General features: G+C 40.3%; 1 protein-coding gene and 1 long non-coding RNA gene across 3 annotated transcripts in view; one reads left to right on the forward strand and one right to left on the reverse strand.

The window, feature by feature from the left end:
- The window catches only part of LOC113745845 (uncharacterized), a 29,275-nt gene that overhangs the window by 3,673 nt on the left and 6,146 nt on the right, over nt 1-19,456 (forward strand). Inside the window, exon 2 of one of the 2 annotated variants that reach the window (XR_003462449.1) lies at nt 10,821-11,045. This is a non-coding gene — a long non-coding RNA (uncharacterized LOC113745845). The remainder of the gene's footprint in view (nt 1-10,820; nt 11,046-19,456) is intronic. The other variant, XR_003462448.1, reaches the window with a different exon arrangement.
- On the reverse strand, nt 280-16,150 carry si:ch211-286o17.1 (hematopoietic progenitor cell antigen CD34). Its single transcript, XM_010735656.3, has 8 exons — nt 15,883-16,150; nt 6,824-6,931; nt 6,185-6,453; nt 5,623-5,715; nt 3,865-3,985; nt 3,578-3,630; nt 2,767-2,916; nt 280-1,778 (listed from the first exon to the last, which is right to left on the reverse strand). The coding sequence occupies exons 1-8, from the start codon at nt 15,965-15,967 to the stop codon at nt 1,590-1,592; spliced, it is 1,068 nt and encodes a 355-aa protein (XP_010733958.1). The 5' UTR covers nt 15,968-16,150; the 3' UTR covers nt 280-1,589.

Genomic DNA, 19,456 nt, shown 5'->3' on the forward strand with positions numbered 1-19,456 from the left:
TGTTGAGCCACTTGTTGGACTTGTTCGTGCTACTCACAGTTGTATTTACATGCAAGCGCATAAGGTTGGGCTTGTTCCTCAATTCATCCTTTCCTCCTGAGAAATCTGTTTGTTTCTGTATGCTACTGATTACTTTCCTGAGTACAGCTATGCATTTTATAATGTGAAAATGGTTATTTCACTGAAATAGGTGTGGACAATTTATGTATGTATGCATGTATGTATGTTTTATAAATCAAATACGCACAACACAAGTAAGCTAAAGACGACCCACAAAGATAGTGATCACAGTTTATGAGATAGGCACAGGTACTACTAACAGAAAAAGCAGGCTTATTTACACATGCAGCACATTATGAAAGCAGTCAGGTGTTTAAAAGAGAAGCTAAGAAATGTGGACTGCTAGTGTAGAAAATGCTAATATTAACAAGGAGATAAAGGCAATCTTGGGAATGCTGAATCTGCTTCATTTTGTGTAGGGATTTCGTGGTAGTGATATTGTTTACTAGCTCTGCAACTCGAAATTTCCTAATCCATTTTGTGTTTTTCTTTTTTTGAATTTAAAAATGTTGCTACGCTTCACCATTCCCAAAGACAGTAAGAGTATAAGCATTGTTTTACAAAAACAAAAACAAATAAAACTGTACACTAATATGAAAATCACCACAAAAATAGAAATGTACTTTGCAACCTATCCCAGTTAAACTACCAGTCTAAAACGTTGAGGCTAATAGCCTACTAATACTTTTCATCTGATGTTTCCATCCATGTTAAGAGTAGCTTGGTAGCATTATTTCATACCTCAGTAAAACCAAAGAACATGCTTGTTGCATGTTTGTCATTTTTTTCCATATTCATGCAGTTTGACAGCCTGTGAGAAAATAGAGCCAACGTTCAGTAAATTCAAACTCAATGGATCTCTTTTATTCTCTTCTTTTTTTTTTGCCCGTCTCACAATTAACAAATCTTAACAGGGTTAAGGCAAATAGAGACTACATAGAGGGTACAAAAAAAAACATTTCCTGAATCACGTAGGAAAGAAAAAACAATCAAGCAGTGAGCGTCAGTCCTTTTTACAACAGTACAAAACCCGGTCTCTTTTCAACTGCCTGGCACCATTTGGTTTCATTGCACCACAGCTGTGGATGGAAATATTAGAGCATTTTCTGCTTCTTCGTCTGGGAACAACTGCACATATTTGGCATTATTTAGTGATTCTACAATGATTGTTACAACTGGACTGAAGTCAGAGCAGCTAACAAATCCGAGTCAGTGCCCTGCTGAGCAGTCTCAGTCCCAAACACAACATATGTACTGGAGGCTCCTCCTGACACCAGCAAATGCCAGTGATCCCAAACTTTTCACATTACAGGCATTGTCATTATCGTCATTGTAGTCATGAGCTTCATCCTTGTCATTGTCGTCATCATCCCAAGAGGTGCAGGTTGAGGAGAAGAAGAGGAGGTGAATGTATTTGGTGGATTCATGTTGAATTTGTCTCAGTGTGTGGACAGTCTCTGAGGCAGAGGGGCTTGGGTAGTGTGTCCCAGTGGGTGATGGGTTGAACAGGAGGTCTGGGGTGTCACGATTCACATCTCTGTGTCAGCCACTGGGGTCTGGCTGGCAGAGTGTCCATTAGTGGTGGGGGCAGGGTTGGTCCCATTTTCTGCTGGGGATTCGCCGTTGACGGTTGGCTTGTCGATGGGCTCCTGGGGCAGGGGAGCCACAGACACCAGGGTATTGGCCTGGTTCTCCTCGTCTACCTGGAAAGATTCAGCCTAAGAAAAGCACACAGACAGCACTGATATCAGAGCTCAGAAAGGTTTAAGATAAACATTTAACACCAGCAAGTTTCAATTTACTGTTCAAATATGACATGCAAACAAATGCATTCTTTGTTAATGAGGTTTATGAGTTCCAGCTGTGTGTGCACTCAGAAGGGTGTTAGTAATCGTTTTACTGTTGGGAAGTTAACAGTTTATGTATGCTTGTTTTACTTTAGTTCTGGCTAAAATTATGAACCCTAAAGTATTTTTGTTTAAGTTTGGTCTGTAGCTGAGTCTGTTAGGAACATTGAGGACAATATTTGATGCATGTGTCAGAAACTTAATCCAATAAATAAGACCCCAACAAAGGCAATTTGGCAATGTATTCAATCCAAACCATCACATGGGTGTGCCCCCATATGTAAACGCTTTAAAAAATGATATCATGAGCTTTGCAAAAAAAACAAACAACTAAAACCATCTGTAGCCCCCTGGCAAGGGGTCGAAGTAGGAAAAGCAGAAAGCAGTCAGTGCTGCTTTGAGTTAAGGGACGTGAGTCAAACATGTCCTCCCCTCAATTGAGGAATTGACCGCAGGATAACATAACCTCAAAATCCATATGCACTTCTTTCAAATACACAGTCACAGTGTACAATTTCCTCAGTGAACTGGATCTTCTGGGGCCAAATTATCTTAGGTTAGGTCAGTAATGGTGGATGCCTCATTGCCGACTCATATTGCTTTACTTTACTCGCACTGAAGGGGGCAATACAGGGTAGGAAAGAAAATGTTGGTCCAGATGGGGTTTCTTTTTAAGCTCTCTATCACACTTCTACACACGTCTAATAGCTGACCTGCATTTACATGTTGTTTAAACGGGGTGATAGCAATGATATCTGTGATGTAAAAAAAACACTTTAATGTTCCCTGAACTATAAACAAATGCAGATTTTCTGAGGCATTAAGCATTAACAGTGCCACACACCTCTAATCTACTCACCAGTCTGACTCCTTTAGACTTCTTGCGGTGGGTCTTGAGGTAATAACCAGCTACCAGCAGTGCAGCCAGCAGCAGGCCGGTCAGCAGCAAGGAAACGAGTACCAACTTAGAGTTTTTCCCCCAACGAGGAACAGCCTCCTCCACATCGGTCTAACAGAAATAAGAAAAACATTAATGAATGAAGCCTTCACTTATTATTTTCATGACAGAAAAAACGTTAAAAAACCTTCAGAACTGGCAGTGTTTCCTCTGGCTTCAAAGCAAGGTTAAAACAAAGGAGATGCTACTTAGCAGACTGTAGATGGTATAATGAAGAGTGACTTTTTGGCTGAAAGTCTCTCAAACTGTTAATAGTCATTCAATATATGTTTGGACTAAAGAGGGAAATAAAGTGTATGTCAAAGAGACAGAGGGCTGTGACAGGCACACCCATAACCCGAGAGTGTTCCCTAGATACTTGAAAAATGTTTTGCAGCTGACAAGTGGATTGTTTGTGGGCTTTTTGTTTGTCACACACTCTGTCAGCCTGGCAGCTTCGAGCCTTAGGAAAAGTCTCCAAACTCCAGTGTTTTTCTTCTCCCTAGTGTATTTACCCTGTCTAGCTTCATTAAGAGTCAACTGGCAAATTTAAGGTGGCGGAGTGGAGGTGGTGTAGTCTGTTGGATTTAACTGTTTAATATTGGATGTGTATTTTACAGTGTTTTGGTCCATGCATGATATTTGCTGGACATTTGACTTTGTGTGCAAGACTGAAACAAGGTAAATATACATGTGTACATGAGTATTATTGGTACAGTAAGTGGTACTGTACCTTATCTTTGATGTTGTCATTGTTGAACTTGTCAGCCATGCCGGCAACATCAGCTGCAACAAAAAAGTTTTGTTTATGTTTTTTTCTTCTTACAGTAGATTTATTTTTATTTTTTTACAGAGAAGTGAGATATGAATGTTTAGAGGGAACTGAACATTGCTACTTCCAAAACCTAAAAAACAACCATATAATGGCTAAAAGAATATCTGAAGGCTTATAAGGTCTAACAGTGTAATCTGTCATTTTAAAAAATAAATCTGATTTAATATTACGAGAATGATACTGACCTTCAACATACTTTCCGGATACAAGAATTTTGTCGGAGTTGTCCTCCTGGAAGATCTCTAGTTTACAGTCTTCACCACACAGCTCCTGCAGAACACTTTCAAACTTCACTTTGGTTTCTTCCTGCAAGAAAACCAAAACAAAAGATAATTAGTATTGAAAAATTTTCATTTCAACATGTACAGTTTAATATATCAAATTATACATGTGAAGACAATGTGACAGTCAACGCATATCCCAAATCATTAGCTGCCTGCAAAGCCTACCCACCTCTAATCCCTTCACTCTGTTTCTTTGTCTTTCTTTGTCTTTAATCCAATAAGGGTTATCACAACCCTGTGCACTACCTTATCCCTGATGTAATCTGATCCAAACATCAGAAATCAGCCACACTGCAGGAACCTCAGTGCTCTACATGTTACTTTACATAAGCCACATTTCCAACTAAATTACCCAGAACTTTTGGTCCCAGGAACTACTTTTTAAGAAAATGTTCCTTTAGCCTGTCCACTGATATATGAAAATGCAACAACAACAGTTACACGTCATTTTGTACAACTATACAACAACGATGGCCTGTACTCCATTGTCAGTTCATCTGTTGTATATAAACTGGTTTGTGGCTTAAAATATTAACTGAAGTATTAGGCCAACGTTCCTGCACATCTGGAAAGTACTACCCCCCCAAAGCAGGAACTTTCTAGATCCTTTTGGTCCCTGCAGTGGAAACACAGCTGTAAAGTTTTTCAAGAAATATTTGAATAGTGTACACAATTAAAAGATTGCAGATTTTACCAAATAAGATTAAATCATGAATTTATTTTGAAATTATGTTGTAACAAGTGTCAAAACTGGTTTTAAACAGAGTTCATAGATCATAGTTTACTTGTAAACTGGCTCAATATTTGGGTTGGATAGAGCCAAAATAAACAAGATCTCCAGATAAAATGAGGGTATTCAGCCATATTTTATAGTAATTCTGGATTTGTTGAGTGTAGTTGATGTCTTTTGAGTAAACATGGACCCCTCTGTTGTATATTTTTTTGCTTACAGATGTTCATGCATTGTTTAAACGTTGAATAATACATTGACTGTCCAGCTATATAAGAGCCATAGCTGAAATTACATGTAGTGGGTTCAGACCTCCACCAAGGCACCGTGATTCCTGTAGACCTCAAAGCTGTTATCCTGAGACACTGGAGAATTTGTATTTCTAAACACAAACACACACACACACACACACACACCCACACTGCTGCTTCAGGCTTCTATACATTACACACTGAACAGCAGCGGTAAGCCCACCCATTGTGCTCCTCTCCCTCTGCCCTCACAGCTCAATCCATGCCCTGGCTAACAAATAGATGTTTAAAAGGATGGACAAAGTTTTTCTCTAGGTCCACTGATTTATAGCCATGGAGATTTAACAATCACCGCCTCAGAATTTCCTGCTGAGTTAACGTTTAGCAAGCCGATAGCCAACTGGGAATGGCATCAAAACCAACTTAGAGAGTATTTTCCTTTCCAGTGCAGTTTGTTGGTTTGTGTGTATATGTGCATGAATATTTTGCACTCCTGTAGGATCAAACGGCCCTTGAAAGAATCTTTGCTGTCCTCTCTGCTGTATTGTTATTAATATTTTATTAAAATGTTGTCTTTAAGCTAAAATCTAAAAATGTTTTTCTGCCACATTATTATTCTTTACTGCCACACTTAAGTTGCTGTATAAACAGACAGAAGGAGATGTTTTCTGAACTTACACAGTTGGAGGAGGCCTTGAGTTTTAGACTGACAGCGTTTTTGTCCTGGACCGCCTCTTTGGTGACACAGATAACATCCTCCTTTGGCACCGGCTGCAGAGAGAAACAAGAACTGCTTAATTATGCCACGACTTTTTTCTTCTTCTTGTATAGAATTAATAGGTTTGTGACTTTCACACTTTACAGTACACAGTATGGTGGACACTTGTTGTGTGTATGTTATAGCTCTATTTCAAATAATCTGTGTGTACTTATAGCACCTTCTTTTTCTTTTTTTTTTGATTTTGCACAGTTTTCAAACGGCATTATTTCTTGGTGTCATTTCAAGATTTGATACAAAACATTTCCCAACATGCCAAAGTAATATTACTAATAGGTCATATAGATCAAGTATAGAAGCTATAATATTATCAGTAATATGGTATTTGATTGTTATCTGGCTTTTAAGATGATGGTCATTTTTATTTGTGACATTTACCATCAACTCTACAGATAGAGCCACTAACCTTATATCTACGTTACTTTATAACAGATCAAGTGATCTGAAGGGACTAGGTTTTACCTGTGGTACATTGTTGGGGCCGTCTCCTCTGGCTGGTATAAATGCTGGTATAGATGCTGGGGTTTCTGGTTGGAACAATTTGAGTATATCAGTATATCCCACAACTGTGAACGCAGAGTTGTCATCAGTTGCCTCTATTGGAGCTGCAGGGCCACTGTTGTTATCGTCTCCTTTGTCTTCTGTAGCTGTTGCTGCTGTAGTCTGTTCAGTTTGTTCTAGAGGTCCCACAGTAGGTAAAACCAGGACTTGGCCTTGTGGCTCATCCAACTCTGCAAAAACAATTTAATAGTTTAAATTGAATTAGATAGAAGCAGGTTATTGTGGTCAGTGGTATGTTTGTCTGTAGACACATATTTAGGCTTGGTTGTGTTTACAAAAGAAAAGAGGAGGCGTACATTTTGTTATTAAAGTTAATTAATTCACCAAAATTACACCCATACATTGACTGTCAAACAAACTGATATTTTTATTGACTTATTTTTGTTTTCCCCAGGATGTAATTTGAAATAACGTGATTATTTTTTCCCATCAGGGAGTCCTTCATTCATGGTAACAAATCAATCTGAAGAGTAAACATACAAAATCTTTTCTGTAAATGTATATTTATGAATTGTATTAATACACTGGATGGTTTCTTACCGGGAGCTGTAGTAGTCATTGGAATCATGTCACCTCGTACGTATGCATCTGCTTTCACAGTTGGCAACGTCCCTGTGACAACCTCTTCCTCCTCTGCTATGACTCCTGCTGTAAAATCAGAACAAGACATTTTGGAAACTAGAAATTTCTGTTTGAATTGCCTCATTCACATAGATTCAATGCAACATAATTAAATCAGTGAGAAACTCCATCACATACTGACATAAATTCTAAACGTATTACAAAGCTTAGTGATAAGCTACTGTTGTTGACTGACATGGTTCATTTTAAGTTTTCTTTTTTATTGGAGTTACTTTCATCAGCTTTGTCACAGTCTGAATTTGTGGATGTGCTGTGCAGTAAAATGTGACGACAACTCTCACAGCGTGACCCTAAATCGATGAGTCTCAGCACTGTAGATCTGCCTGTAATTAATAACCCACTGGTGGACTAATTCTTCTGCTCAGCCGGAGAAAATAAACTGTCCCTTAGTTCAAGACCTGGAAGTGTCCTCCCAGAATAAAGCTCTGACTTCCCATTCTCTCCCACTGGGACAAATGCTATGAGTTACTCCGGGAAATCTGTCAGCTCGTAGCAAACAAGCTATACATTGGACTTGTGCCACATAGTTTAAAATGCTCAATATTATAAAGATGTGTTTTGTACCAGAACAATGCTGTTCACACTACAGATATAGATATGAGCTGTCAATCACTGTGAAGAGTCCCCTTCCCAATTCTGTGCCAAACTCCACTTCTGGTACAATATTTTAAAGATAAAATGATTAAAGAAATAAGAATAACCTTGCCTAGTGTTATTATCCCACATGAACTTATTATCATTCTGTAAGCATGATTTAAACGTGTCGTAATGTGAGATAGCAGCTCATAGCTTGGATGATTTGCGGTTTTCACCAGCGCTCTATGTCAGCTATCATCCTAATGCATGAGTTCATGCTGCGAAAGCTCTTTGGTGTGCTCACAGTAACATTTCTTTGTCTCCCAAGAGACGTCTGCAGGGATGGAAGATTAGGTAATAGATCTTATTGCAGTAGATAACTGACACTCTTAGATTCATGGATCACCTCTTGAAATCGTTTACTTTGAAATCTAATCTTTCTCACTCTGAGGTATCTCAAAAGATCCTGCGGACACAGTCACTCACTTCAGGTTGGGCACGAATGAACCAACAAAATAAGTGTCTGAAAAAGATTAATGTGAGTGAAATGATTTTCCATCAACCCTGTTAAACAACAGTCGAATGCCCTGATTAAATGTGCCGCTGAAAGGTGCCAGTTAATGATGCCATTGAAAACATCACTTTTTCCACATTTATGAGTAATGTAATACGCCATTCTACCATTTTCCATTTTCAGGAGGAGTTGTATGAGAGTCCTTGATAAATTGCAAGACTAAATCAAAGTCTTTAGAATATTTCTTGTCAACTTAAATGATTTTACCTACAAAGTTATAATAACCTTGTTTTTGTTCTTTGTGGTAATTTGTAAAATATGCTTCCACACCCTGCAGTCACTGAGCTGCTCTGATTCGCTAAGGTCAAATGACAAGTTCAGTATCCAGAAGTCAAACCACAACACCCAGCATGCATTCCTTTTTAACCATATTTCCCCTCTCTCTGTCTAACAACAACAACAAGAACAGTATTACCTCACTCTCAAAACCTTCCCATAATGCCTTACCTCTGCAGATCTCTACTGCTCATTCCTCACCCTTTGTCAGATTGAGTTTGTGATTCATTTCAAGTTTGTTATTGCAGTATGCTTCCCCCTGTTGAGCCAGATTTTACTCATTGCTTTACACATTGGTTAGACTGAGATTGAATTTAATTGCTGGCATTGTTTTCATTTTGCACATACGTGACTGTAAAATCTTGTTTGCCAAGTGTTGTGTTTATACTTTGTTTTAATAATCTGATAATAAACGCCCGGTTTAATTTGAGAGCAATTACATGTTTCAGGTAATAAATTGTCATTGTGTTTTTATAATATAATTTTATAGTGTTATATACTCAATGAGCAAAATCCAGAATATTTCAAAGCAATGAAAAACTTGTACTTCATATTTTGTAGGCCACTTTAACACTGCATACCCCATGTTTTTTGCACAATAATAGTTCTCCTCTGTTACACATTGTCTCCATCTGGTCATCTTCCTGTCTCTAGTCACTACTTGAGGTTTTTACATATGACACAAGGCACACACACTCTATTCACACAGCGGTGTTACTGTGACACATCCACCAACTTCCTCTGATAAATCATTGTGACAGACAGGTGCCACAAGTACAGGGTAAACACTGTGTGTGTGTGCCAGGCTGGCAGGTGGGGCACCAATCTCCAAGGAGGTCTTCTCATCTTGTGTGCTTTGTGTTAGCAACTGTCCATTGCAGCTGCCACATTTGCTGTCTGTCATACAGTATCTAAACCGTTACATTTGGTAACTGGTTCAAATAAATAAGAAAAAAACATTAGTCACAGACCTCTCTGCAGTTTTGCACTTACCCAAGTCAACATAAAGGGTGAGGAAGCTCTCATGTAGAGATGCTCAAGTTTCACTACAGAGCCAGTATGTTGCCAAATGTATTGCTCATCTCCTTGGCTTCTCTGGTTTAGCATTAGGAGCATTAGCGTGGGAGTGGACCAGTGACAGGTCAAGGACTCCCTAACATTGCTTAGTCTGTCTGGTCTACAGCCTGTAGCCTACAGCTGCCATCCCTCAGCTATCACTGGGTGGTCTGTCTGTTTATTTTACCGGAAAGGATGAGGTTCTAAATGGGTGAGATGGTTAGGTATAAATCAGGTTCTCTCATACAAATGTGACAGACAGGAGTGTGAGAGTGCAGAGGCTGAAATGTGTTGTTTCAGCTCTGTGATCACTTCATGTCATCGGGTGATTTGTAGTAGACTGGAGGGTAAAACTGTCAGTGGCTTTGCAAATTTAAAAAGACTGACACTGTGGCTGATGAGTATGTTTAGTTTTCAGGAACTGTTTGGTGTTTTAGGGGTTCTCTTCTAGGAAATAATGGTGAGTGACTACAAATGAATTCATATTTCCTTTTTTAAAATGGAGACAACCACAGTGGAATTGACATTTTAACACAATTTCACTGTTTGTACAGCACATGTTTGAGTTGGAGGATTAAAGAGGCTTTTAAACCCATACTGTGAGGCAGTGTAAGGGCACTACAAGCACACTTGTAAAACTGGCTTGCTTCATTTTCATAAAGCAGAACATACTTTTTAAACTTTGGACACAATGTCTGTTTTTTGCAACCCTTTCAACTCTCTGACCATACATCGTTCATTACACGCAAACAAAACTTTCCTGACAGGCCAGAGCCCAGATGGAATGAAACCTCTGCATATAATTGCACCATAACCAACATTTAGAGAAACAACAGGATCTGAGTAACACTTTTTTATTGTTTTGTTTTGATTGTCGACTTAAACATTTGGCTGTTATTGATTTCAGGCAGACTCATGTTTGTTTTTTCAAGTCTTCTTACACAACAACCACAAATTGTTGCCTTATTTGCTGTTTCTTTTTTTCTTAGTAGTTTTCTTGTTCCTTTTTTACATTGGGTAGTAGCCTTGACCTGCACCTTGGTGCAGTAATTGATACAGTGGTGTTAGTTGCAGTGCTGCTCTCTGCGTGAGGTTAACGCGCTTCCTGATGGTGTGAACTTATCACCACCTCACTACCCTCTACGCTAGTCGCTCACTCGACCGGAGCCTGAGCTGAATGTGATTATGCACTAATATGACTGAACCATTCCACTAATGCACACTGTACATCAGAGACATTCACAATCCCTGAGCCTCACATCATCCCCCAAAACCCAAACACACTGGCCTTTCATTCTTTCTTTGTTATGTAATGTTAAAAAGTGGCCAAGATATCCGTCATCGGTCTTGTGTTTTACTATCATTGCACAAGCACAACAAACCTAATCGGCCCTGACTCCATGTGTTATACAGCCTCGGCCCTGACTTCATTGCACTCTTGAAGTTTTTCCCACCATATTGCTCCGAGTGACGGCTGTGGTCTGGAAATGTTCTACCCCCCCATCTCTTGGGACTCCGTATGGAGGAATGTGGCAGGCTTTGGAAGAAGACAAGCCTGCAGCTCCACCCAACCCTCCCTGCCTGCTCACCCTCTCCCAGTCACGCACAGCTAATCCCAGGGATCTCTCGAGGTGAGAGGTAGGCTACAGCCCACACACCTCCCACACCAAATAGTGTAATGTAAAGTAACATGCTAAGACCCATAGTTACAGCTAATTTCTCTCCCATGCCCATAGAAAGCTTTTCCTGCTTTCAGTTTCTTAAGTCTTCGTAGTTGTATGGTATAACGTGCAAGTTCCACATGAATGCACATTGTCTTCTTTGCATAACTTTGCATTTATGCTTCTTATACCTCTCATAATGACCAGTAGAGTACTTTTCTGTACTCTACAGGTAAAGTGCACCTTTGCATGACCATTTCTAAATGCATCCAATGCACCCATTCATTTGCAACTACTGCACATTTTTCATTGTGTCACTCTCTGTTGTGTGTTTCAATATGTGAAATATGAACCAGCTGGCTTTGACCTGCAAGTCCTAGCCTGGCTTCCAGGGAAGTGTCTAGGACGGACCGACCCCCAAAATATGGCCTTATACTCTGTTGCCCCTAGCCTCTCCCTGCTTCTGTTGGGGGAAAAAAACCTTTGCTGTGTAATGGGGCATGGCAAGGTGATAATGATCTGCACACATTATTGGACCACCATGTCAAAGTCCTAAAGATGAGGTTCTACTAGCACCCTTCCTGTCACACGCAGCGTGCACTAGTAACCACATGACAGTCTTTTTATTGGAAATCAACACAGTCCAACTCTCAAGCCATTCAGTTTTAAAGCTATTTTTCTTAAGCGGAGCGTAGATGTCTGAGCTGTTTTGATCGAGTATGTGAGAGTCAGTCCAACCAAGACAAGTTCTATAAACACTCTCAAGACATATCACCTCCTCTTTTCTATCAGGGTTGCATATCCTGGAAATATTTCTTATGTATCTGTCCACAGGATATGTATGGAAGTCTTGTACAGTGTTGTTTGATTGCAGTCTGTGGGAAGGGGCAGCATGGGTGACCCAACGTGTTAGTCCCTTAACGCTTCTATGCTGGGACTTGCATGGTGGTTGATCACCATAAGTTCAACAACCACCAAGATAAATAAAGTACGAAACCATTATGTTAGACTAGTGTTGTTTTGAAATGCTACTTTAAGTCTAGGCATTGTTTAACTGTAAATGTGATTGTGTGCCTTTTATTTGAGCAATTTAATACTGAACAAATATAATCTAATCTGTCTAGTCCTGTCTCACATTTGTATTTCATATTACCGCTCCAGAGGTTCTCTGACATCACTCTGGCGTCAGTGGATAGAAATTTGATCCAAGAGCAGACTTCCTCCAGCCCACCCCTCCTGCACTGAACCCTACACTGATTTTCAAAGTAGAATAGACGGCATTGACAAAACAATGAGTGCAATCACCGTGTCATACTTTAATTTTGTCAAGCTGTCCTTTTTATGTTTTCAAGATGCACTATAGGAAGGAGCAGAAAACTGGTTATGGTTGGGTTTACTTTCTTTCAAATGTAGCTCAACAAGTTTTGTATTGTGAAAGTATGTAAATGTATTCCTCATGTATTTCAAAAACAAATTATTTATGCCTCATCTTGTTGAGCAACGTAAGTGGTTTAAGCTTTATTTGGCTTTTCTAGACCGTATTCTGCATTAATGCATCATCATGTACAGTGTTTTCTTATTAAGACGCGTTTTCATAACTTAATATCTTGCTACTCTTAAAGAATCTGAATTTGAGAGAGTGCTGAGGAATGCGACATTGGAGCCTAGTCCCTTAGGGTTAAACATGCTTTGCAACTCTACCCTCTTTGAAACAACAGACCACTGACCCCGCTATCTTGACCCCTCCCAACCGTGCCCCCTCCCCTGTCGTTCCTGTCACAGCGATTAATAGCAGAACCCAGCCCATTCTTCTCTCTTGGCAGGAAAGCAACTGGATCTCATGGTTTCAATCAGGCCCGTGGAAGCAGCACTTACTTCATCCAACGCTGCCCAGCTGCAGCATTCACCCAACCCAACCCTGAGGCCAGTGCAGCTCCTTATCGAACGCCTGATGCCTGTTTCTAGGGACCACAATCAGGAAACATGACATCTGCTTTCAATTGGGAACATTATATCAACCCCCCCTTCTCCCCTTCCCACCTCCCAACACACACTCTCACAATTGCCCACTACATTTTCACTGTTTTGTGCATTACCTTGAATGAGTCTGTCTGGTTTGAGTGTGTGCAGGTAGACTGTTAAGGGGATCTTGTTTCAGATCTGGGCGTCAGTAGCTCAGAGGCTCAACATTCATTTTCTCCAGGAGGAATTTGAGACATGCTATATCTATATATGCTATATAAAAAAAAAAGACTACCAGAGTAATTACTTACACATGTTCAGAGGTGGTATTCAAAAACAAAAATAATAGGCCATTAAGATGCTGAACTTGATTGTTAAGATTCGTTCTCTGCTTTTGAAACATCTTTTTGCTTTCAATGTGGCTTTTTACAGTACTTTACAGTCCATGTACCTGATTTATAGAACAGGGTGCTTACAGCTTGTTTGATAAGGCAGCTTGTTTGGCTGTATCATGTCAGTGCTTATTGTATATGAATGAACAGAGTAAACAGAGTCTGGAAAAAGTTCAAAGACAAAGCTGTTAAGAGTGGAGTGGAAAAGCAGCTTTTCTCGTATTGGGAGAGGTTGAAAAAACACTAGCCCAAGTAAATGAGGATGTATCCGAGTGTGCACCCAGATGTCTACTAGCTACCGCTGGCACACTTGACTTTGGGATTTGACTTGGCTCACTCTCTGCTCCTCCTGCTCTGCTCTGCTCATGCTCCTTCATGAGAGGAATGAGTGCTGTGTTGTTGACATTGTTTCTCTGATTCTTTGGTGCATCTGTTACTTCAATGGGCACTACACAAACAATGATTTACATAATTACATGCTCTGGGGTTGGCAGTGAGGTTGGGCAGGGTTGTCGCTTAACTAGAGAGCCTCCTAAAACCACTTCAGAGCGTAGGCAGAGCTTAAACTGCATTCATGAGTACAGTTTTGAGAGATTTAAACTGAAATTTTCCAAGAATTAGACATTCCAGTCATGTCACTGACAACAAAGAAAATCTAAGAAACTTACACTCCCTCTACATTGCTTCATCTCAACCGTCTATCTGCTTCATCCTCAACAGGGGTTTCCCCCCGGTGTTTCTGATCTTCTCCTGCTACCAGGACCCCCCTCCAGGTTGCCTGGGTAACCGTTACGCTCGCTAACATCTGTGAATCCGCTCTGACCTCATCACAGCAAAGTTATACAGTTGGCCTGTCTTTCCTCGACATGCATAACTCTGCCCATCTCTCAACTGCAGTGGTTGACAAGACAATCCAACAAGAGGGATTTTTGTCTGACTGACTCACCCTATAGTTAAAGTAAAGTTAAACTTTTCTTTGCTGTTTCCCATCTGTGTGATATCTGCTCCATTGCTAGTCATCTTTTTTTTGACACGCGCATTTGGCATAACTGCAATGTGTCACATGTTTTGAGTTCCTTGTGTGAGCAACTTGTGATTTACTGAGAAGATAAACATCACAGTGCACATCGAGAGATTGATTTTCTCTCTCTCGCTCTCTCTCTCTTTCTCTCTCTCTCTTTCAAAGCAGAATAAAAGTTCTGCTGCCTCTGGTTCAGAATCTATGATGTCAAAGCAGTTTCATTTTCCAAAGCATATGCAGCTGCCTCTCATTGCAGATGATCTCATTCCCATAAACTACGTATATCACATGAACAGGACAGAAGGTTTTAATTAAGAAATCCAGTGTGTGTGTGTGTGTGTGTGATGCATTTACAGCCACAACAGAGAGCACTGTAGGTGACAGTATAGCTGTAGTTAATTTTCAGCTCCTCTCACTCTTCTTGTGTTTATTTTGATTTAAGATTGGTTTATCCACCTAAAAGATTATATAAATGTGTTATTCTTTCTCCACATGATCCATCTCTTAATTCTAAGTGTTGTACGTATTCACGTGTTCAGATTGATCTACGTCTGCAAAAGCGCTTACATGTTTTTATAAGTTAAAACAAATTGCATTGTGCATAATTTTGTGATTTTTATCACAAAAACAACCAACCTGAGCTCGGCTGGATGTTGTGGAGGTTGATTATATGGTTTTATTCAGACACTAGATTAGATCAGAAACATTTCTTACATCTGTTCTTACTGTAAGAGCTCAGCCATGTGAGTCACATATCAGCAAATAGTTTAACATCCTTAGTCCTCCCTGATGCCTCACTAAAGCCCCTGCTATATCCCTACAACCACATTTGAAACACACATTAACAACCAAACTCCACGCCCTCCTCTCACGCACACTTCGGCTGGCCTCACATTACAACCAGCTAAATATAAATAGGCATTTCTCAAGGTCCTTGAAGATCATGGGAATCAGGTCAATGAAATAGCAAATAGCTTTAGAGAAAGGATTTTTTAAAAAGAAGAAGAAAATGCAGAAAGCATTTTAAGGCAATGTACTGTTCAAGTTCAAGAAATCCTAATTCAAAACATCATTGTGCCTCCATATAATTACAAAACCGTTCTCTCTCAAATTATCCCTTTTGTTTACCAAGGTGTACTGCAAAGTAATGTTTTTTCTGTCACTATATTGGTAGTAAAAACCATTATCAAACCTTATCAAAACATATAGTCATTAATGTCATAGATCTGTTTTCACTATGAAGATAGTGTGTTAGCATTCCAGAGAGTAAAAAGGTTGTAGGGTTAAAACTTGGATTCAACTCAAAGATCATTCAAACAAACACTCCTCCACCCCAACCCCACCCCTGCCTCCCTCCCTCTCTCTTCCTGTAGATGCCATACGATCTCTGAGAAGTTGACCCTCTTTTTGCATTAAGCTTTTTTTTTTTAACTACTTACCATTTAAGAGTGAGGCGATGAGAAGCAAAGAAAACGCCAACGTTTTGCTGTGGCCGTTTATTCTCTGTACGGATGATGCTGCCATTCTCGTCCTGTGCACACGTCCGATGGGTGTGAGTGAAAAGACTGAGAAAGAAAAGGCTAGAGCTGGTTGAGCCTGAGCACTTTAGGGTTTCCTCTTACCCAGAGCGGGACAGGGTGGATAAAGCACCACTTGTGCTGTGTCAGTTTTTATACAGCCCCCCCTACACACACACACACACACACACACACACTCTCACCCTCACCCCACCCTTCTCACTTACTGAGGCCCAGCCCTACACCCTGTCTTCCACTAGTTACTTTAAGCCTTCCTCTGTGCCCCCACCCATCGAGACGAAGCAAGGCAGACGGAGGGAAGGAGGAGAATGGGTTCTTGTTGAGATGTTGTGTATTTCCCCCCACCCCAAAAAAAGAACTAGTATAGCATTCTTCAAATACCGCTCAATGTTTGTACTTAAATATGTTGAATCCTCAATTATACTGCAGCAAGCGTGATGTGTTCAGATGCAGTGCAGAATACATTTTGGTGATCATTACTTCATCCTTTGCTCACACTATCCTGTCTGGACAGGAGCAGTAATCTATTACACAATGAAAGGTGATAGCTGACAATAGGCAGTAACACTCTGGTCCTTAATAGGCTTATGGAGATAGACTGTGGAGCAGAAGATCGTACTCGAAACAAAAGTGCGATCCACTGTTATGCAAATTGTATTAATCCATTTCAGTGGCCCAAAGCCCCCTACCACTCAGCAAGGCCATCAATCACCAGCAGCCGACCCTCTAGTGAAGACACAACAGGATCTGCCTAAACCTTTCACACTTCCACAGACTCATGAAAGCACCCAGCCCCCCTGCAATTTGAGGATCTTTGCTTTACTTTTGTTAGCTCTTTTCGCTAGCAGTTCGCATGCTCTTTCTAAATCACACATCTGGAAGCACTGGTGAAGGTATGGTAAATGACTTGTTAAAAAGCTCCACCCTCCTAGACAACAAAAAGTAGCAGCAACAGCGAGTCGAGAAAAGTAAACTGGACCACGGATACATCTTTACATGCTTGCGAAACGGTCTTGTAATTTGATACCAGTCACAGTACCCATTCCCCAGTGCCCCCCCTCCCCTGCCCAGTCACCCTACTTCCTCCCTGTTACACCTCCTCTGCAGACCACTATCAAACATTCAGCTCAAACAGCGGGGCGTTGAGGTGGGCAATTGGCCCCTCACTGTGACTCAAGATGAGCTTTGCCGAAAACCCCAAGAGAGAAATCAGTGGCGTGCCCATTACAGCCGACACAGCTGGACAGCAGCAGTCATGTCACCCCAGTAAAACATTCATTAGATTGTTAGCTAGTTAAGCATTTCTGCTGCTTGAGTCTTCGTGAATCACAGCTTGTTGTACAGAATAGATATTTTACCCTTCGAAGGACACACCCTCCCCCCCCTTTTTTTTATTTGTATGTTTCTCCTTGTACTTTTGTTTCTTTCACTCTTGTATGGACCTTAACTTCTTTTACCTATTTTTGTGATTTGAGTAGAGGAAAGTTATGTTTTTAAGTCTGTATTTATTCTCGCCTTTTGTGTTATTGTAACTTGAGAGATATAACACATCGTGTCTTGTGTAAGTACAGTCAGACCTCCGTCATAACTTTCTCGACTCTGTCGTCTTTTGCGACAGTGTTTGGCCTTAAGTGTCACAAAGTAGTTTGTCATGGTCACAGAGCAGGAAACCAATACAGACAGTGCATACATTAAGTAAGTGCATTCCTCCTTACAGTCCTCAGAGAAAGCCAATCTGGAAAACATTTCTACCATTGGCATCCTTTGATTTAAAGCCTATAGGCTCGGCTTCATATGGCTTTATTTGTTTATAGTATATTGACTGTTCTGCACATCTGTTGCAGCTTATGTAGTTTGAAAACATAGCCCCCCCTTTTAGCTGCTGCACTGTTTCTTCAGTAACAGTACATTGCAATCATCATATATCTGCCGGTGTTGTAGATTATTTCTGACAGCAGTGTGTATTTTGGTTTAGTTTGCAAGTGTGTTGTAACCAGATTTGAGGGTTGTGTTGTCTCGTTCCATGCGTCGTGCGTATACACCTCGGAGCATGTGTGTTAAATGCTCTCTGCAAAGTATGATAGAGTGTCTCGGGAGAATATAGGCAGCCGGGTTCGATATCAAAAGAGAAGCATTGTGCTTTTGTGCTCGTACTTTCTCACGAGGAGTCCCCTTTAGATTTACCCTATACTTTAAAGACCTCAGAGATTCTGACTGGTTGCCAAACGTTTTGTGAACACGCTTTTTTTTCCCTTCCTTGCGCTCTGGCTTTCTTTTTTCTCTTTTCTACAGGCAAAGTATATTCACTCACACCTGTTTCTGATCTGAAACCGAAAACAACAACACAAAGCTTATTAGCTTCAAGGACAAATTGCTAAAAGAAAACATGCACAACCTGTTTTGTGGGAGCATGGCCCATTAAAACAGATTCATAATGTGTGTCTACATAGATTAGATTCTAGCTGATGTGTTGGTAATTCAATTAATTTGGTTTCTGAAGAACACAAATTTGAAATATCTCAATGAGCATTACTAATTACTTTCTGGGTAACCAGACTGCTCTGAATAGGTTAATCTAACAGCCTGGCTTGAAGAAGACATGTCATATTTCACTTCTTGGATGGATGGATTTTAGGCAAAAGTTCACTGGTGTTTGATCCAAGAAGTCTTATTTTTTGTTAAAAGACATTTAAGCTGCTAATTGGACACCCCTAGGATCACTGAGGCTTGGCTGACGAATCGGTCGTCTACATTAAGTGGCATATCCCCTTCTCTAATTAGAGTTTATTAGCAGAAAATGTCATGGATTATATTCTCAGAGGACTTTTTTTTTTTTTTTTAGTTTCCGTATAGAACTTAAAGCTTTGCGGATAAATGTAGGTTCAGCATCTTATGAAAGACAGCGACTTTTGTGTATGACTTTGTTTAAAATCTAAATCTTCAGCAGTGTTAGCCATTTATTCTGTCTGAGAGCAAGAGTTCACCAGCAATGGATTATTTGTAAGGGCCCCAGGCAGAGCTCTGAACAGGAAGTTGTAAAACAGCGACTCTCCTAATGTGACGATCTTTTGTGGGAAAAGAATTTCTTTGCCACCCGTTCATAATTAACAATAATGCTTTAGAGATTCATGGCTCTGTTTTGACTTAAGCCACAGGAAAAGCCAAAAAGTAATTGACTTGCTCTGCTAAATTAACGGTCAGAACATGTTTTAACATTCCTCATTGGAAGGGTTGTTGTTTAATTTAATTTTGGTTCATTTATTTGTACAAACGCATGTGGACACGCACAATGACAGAAACACATGCACGATGTAATGCACGTTTTATGGAGCTTTGAAAATGGGGGCCATAAATCCCACAAAGCTCACCGATTGGCTGTGTAGAAGGGAGCCTGTCTTGAAGTGATTTCATGAGTACAGGAGAGGGAAGCTGAAAAGGAGGGAAAATGAGGGTAGGTTTGGGAGGAGGAGGAGGA

This window comes from Larimichthys crocea, chromosome VI, assembly GCF_000972845.2.
Source record: "Larimichthys crocea isolate SSNF chromosome VI, L_crocea_2.0, whole genome shotgun sequence".
In the NCBI taxonomy this organism is placed as follows: domain Eukaryota; kingdom Metazoa; phylum Chordata; class Actinopteri; family Sciaenidae; genus Larimichthys; species Larimichthys crocea.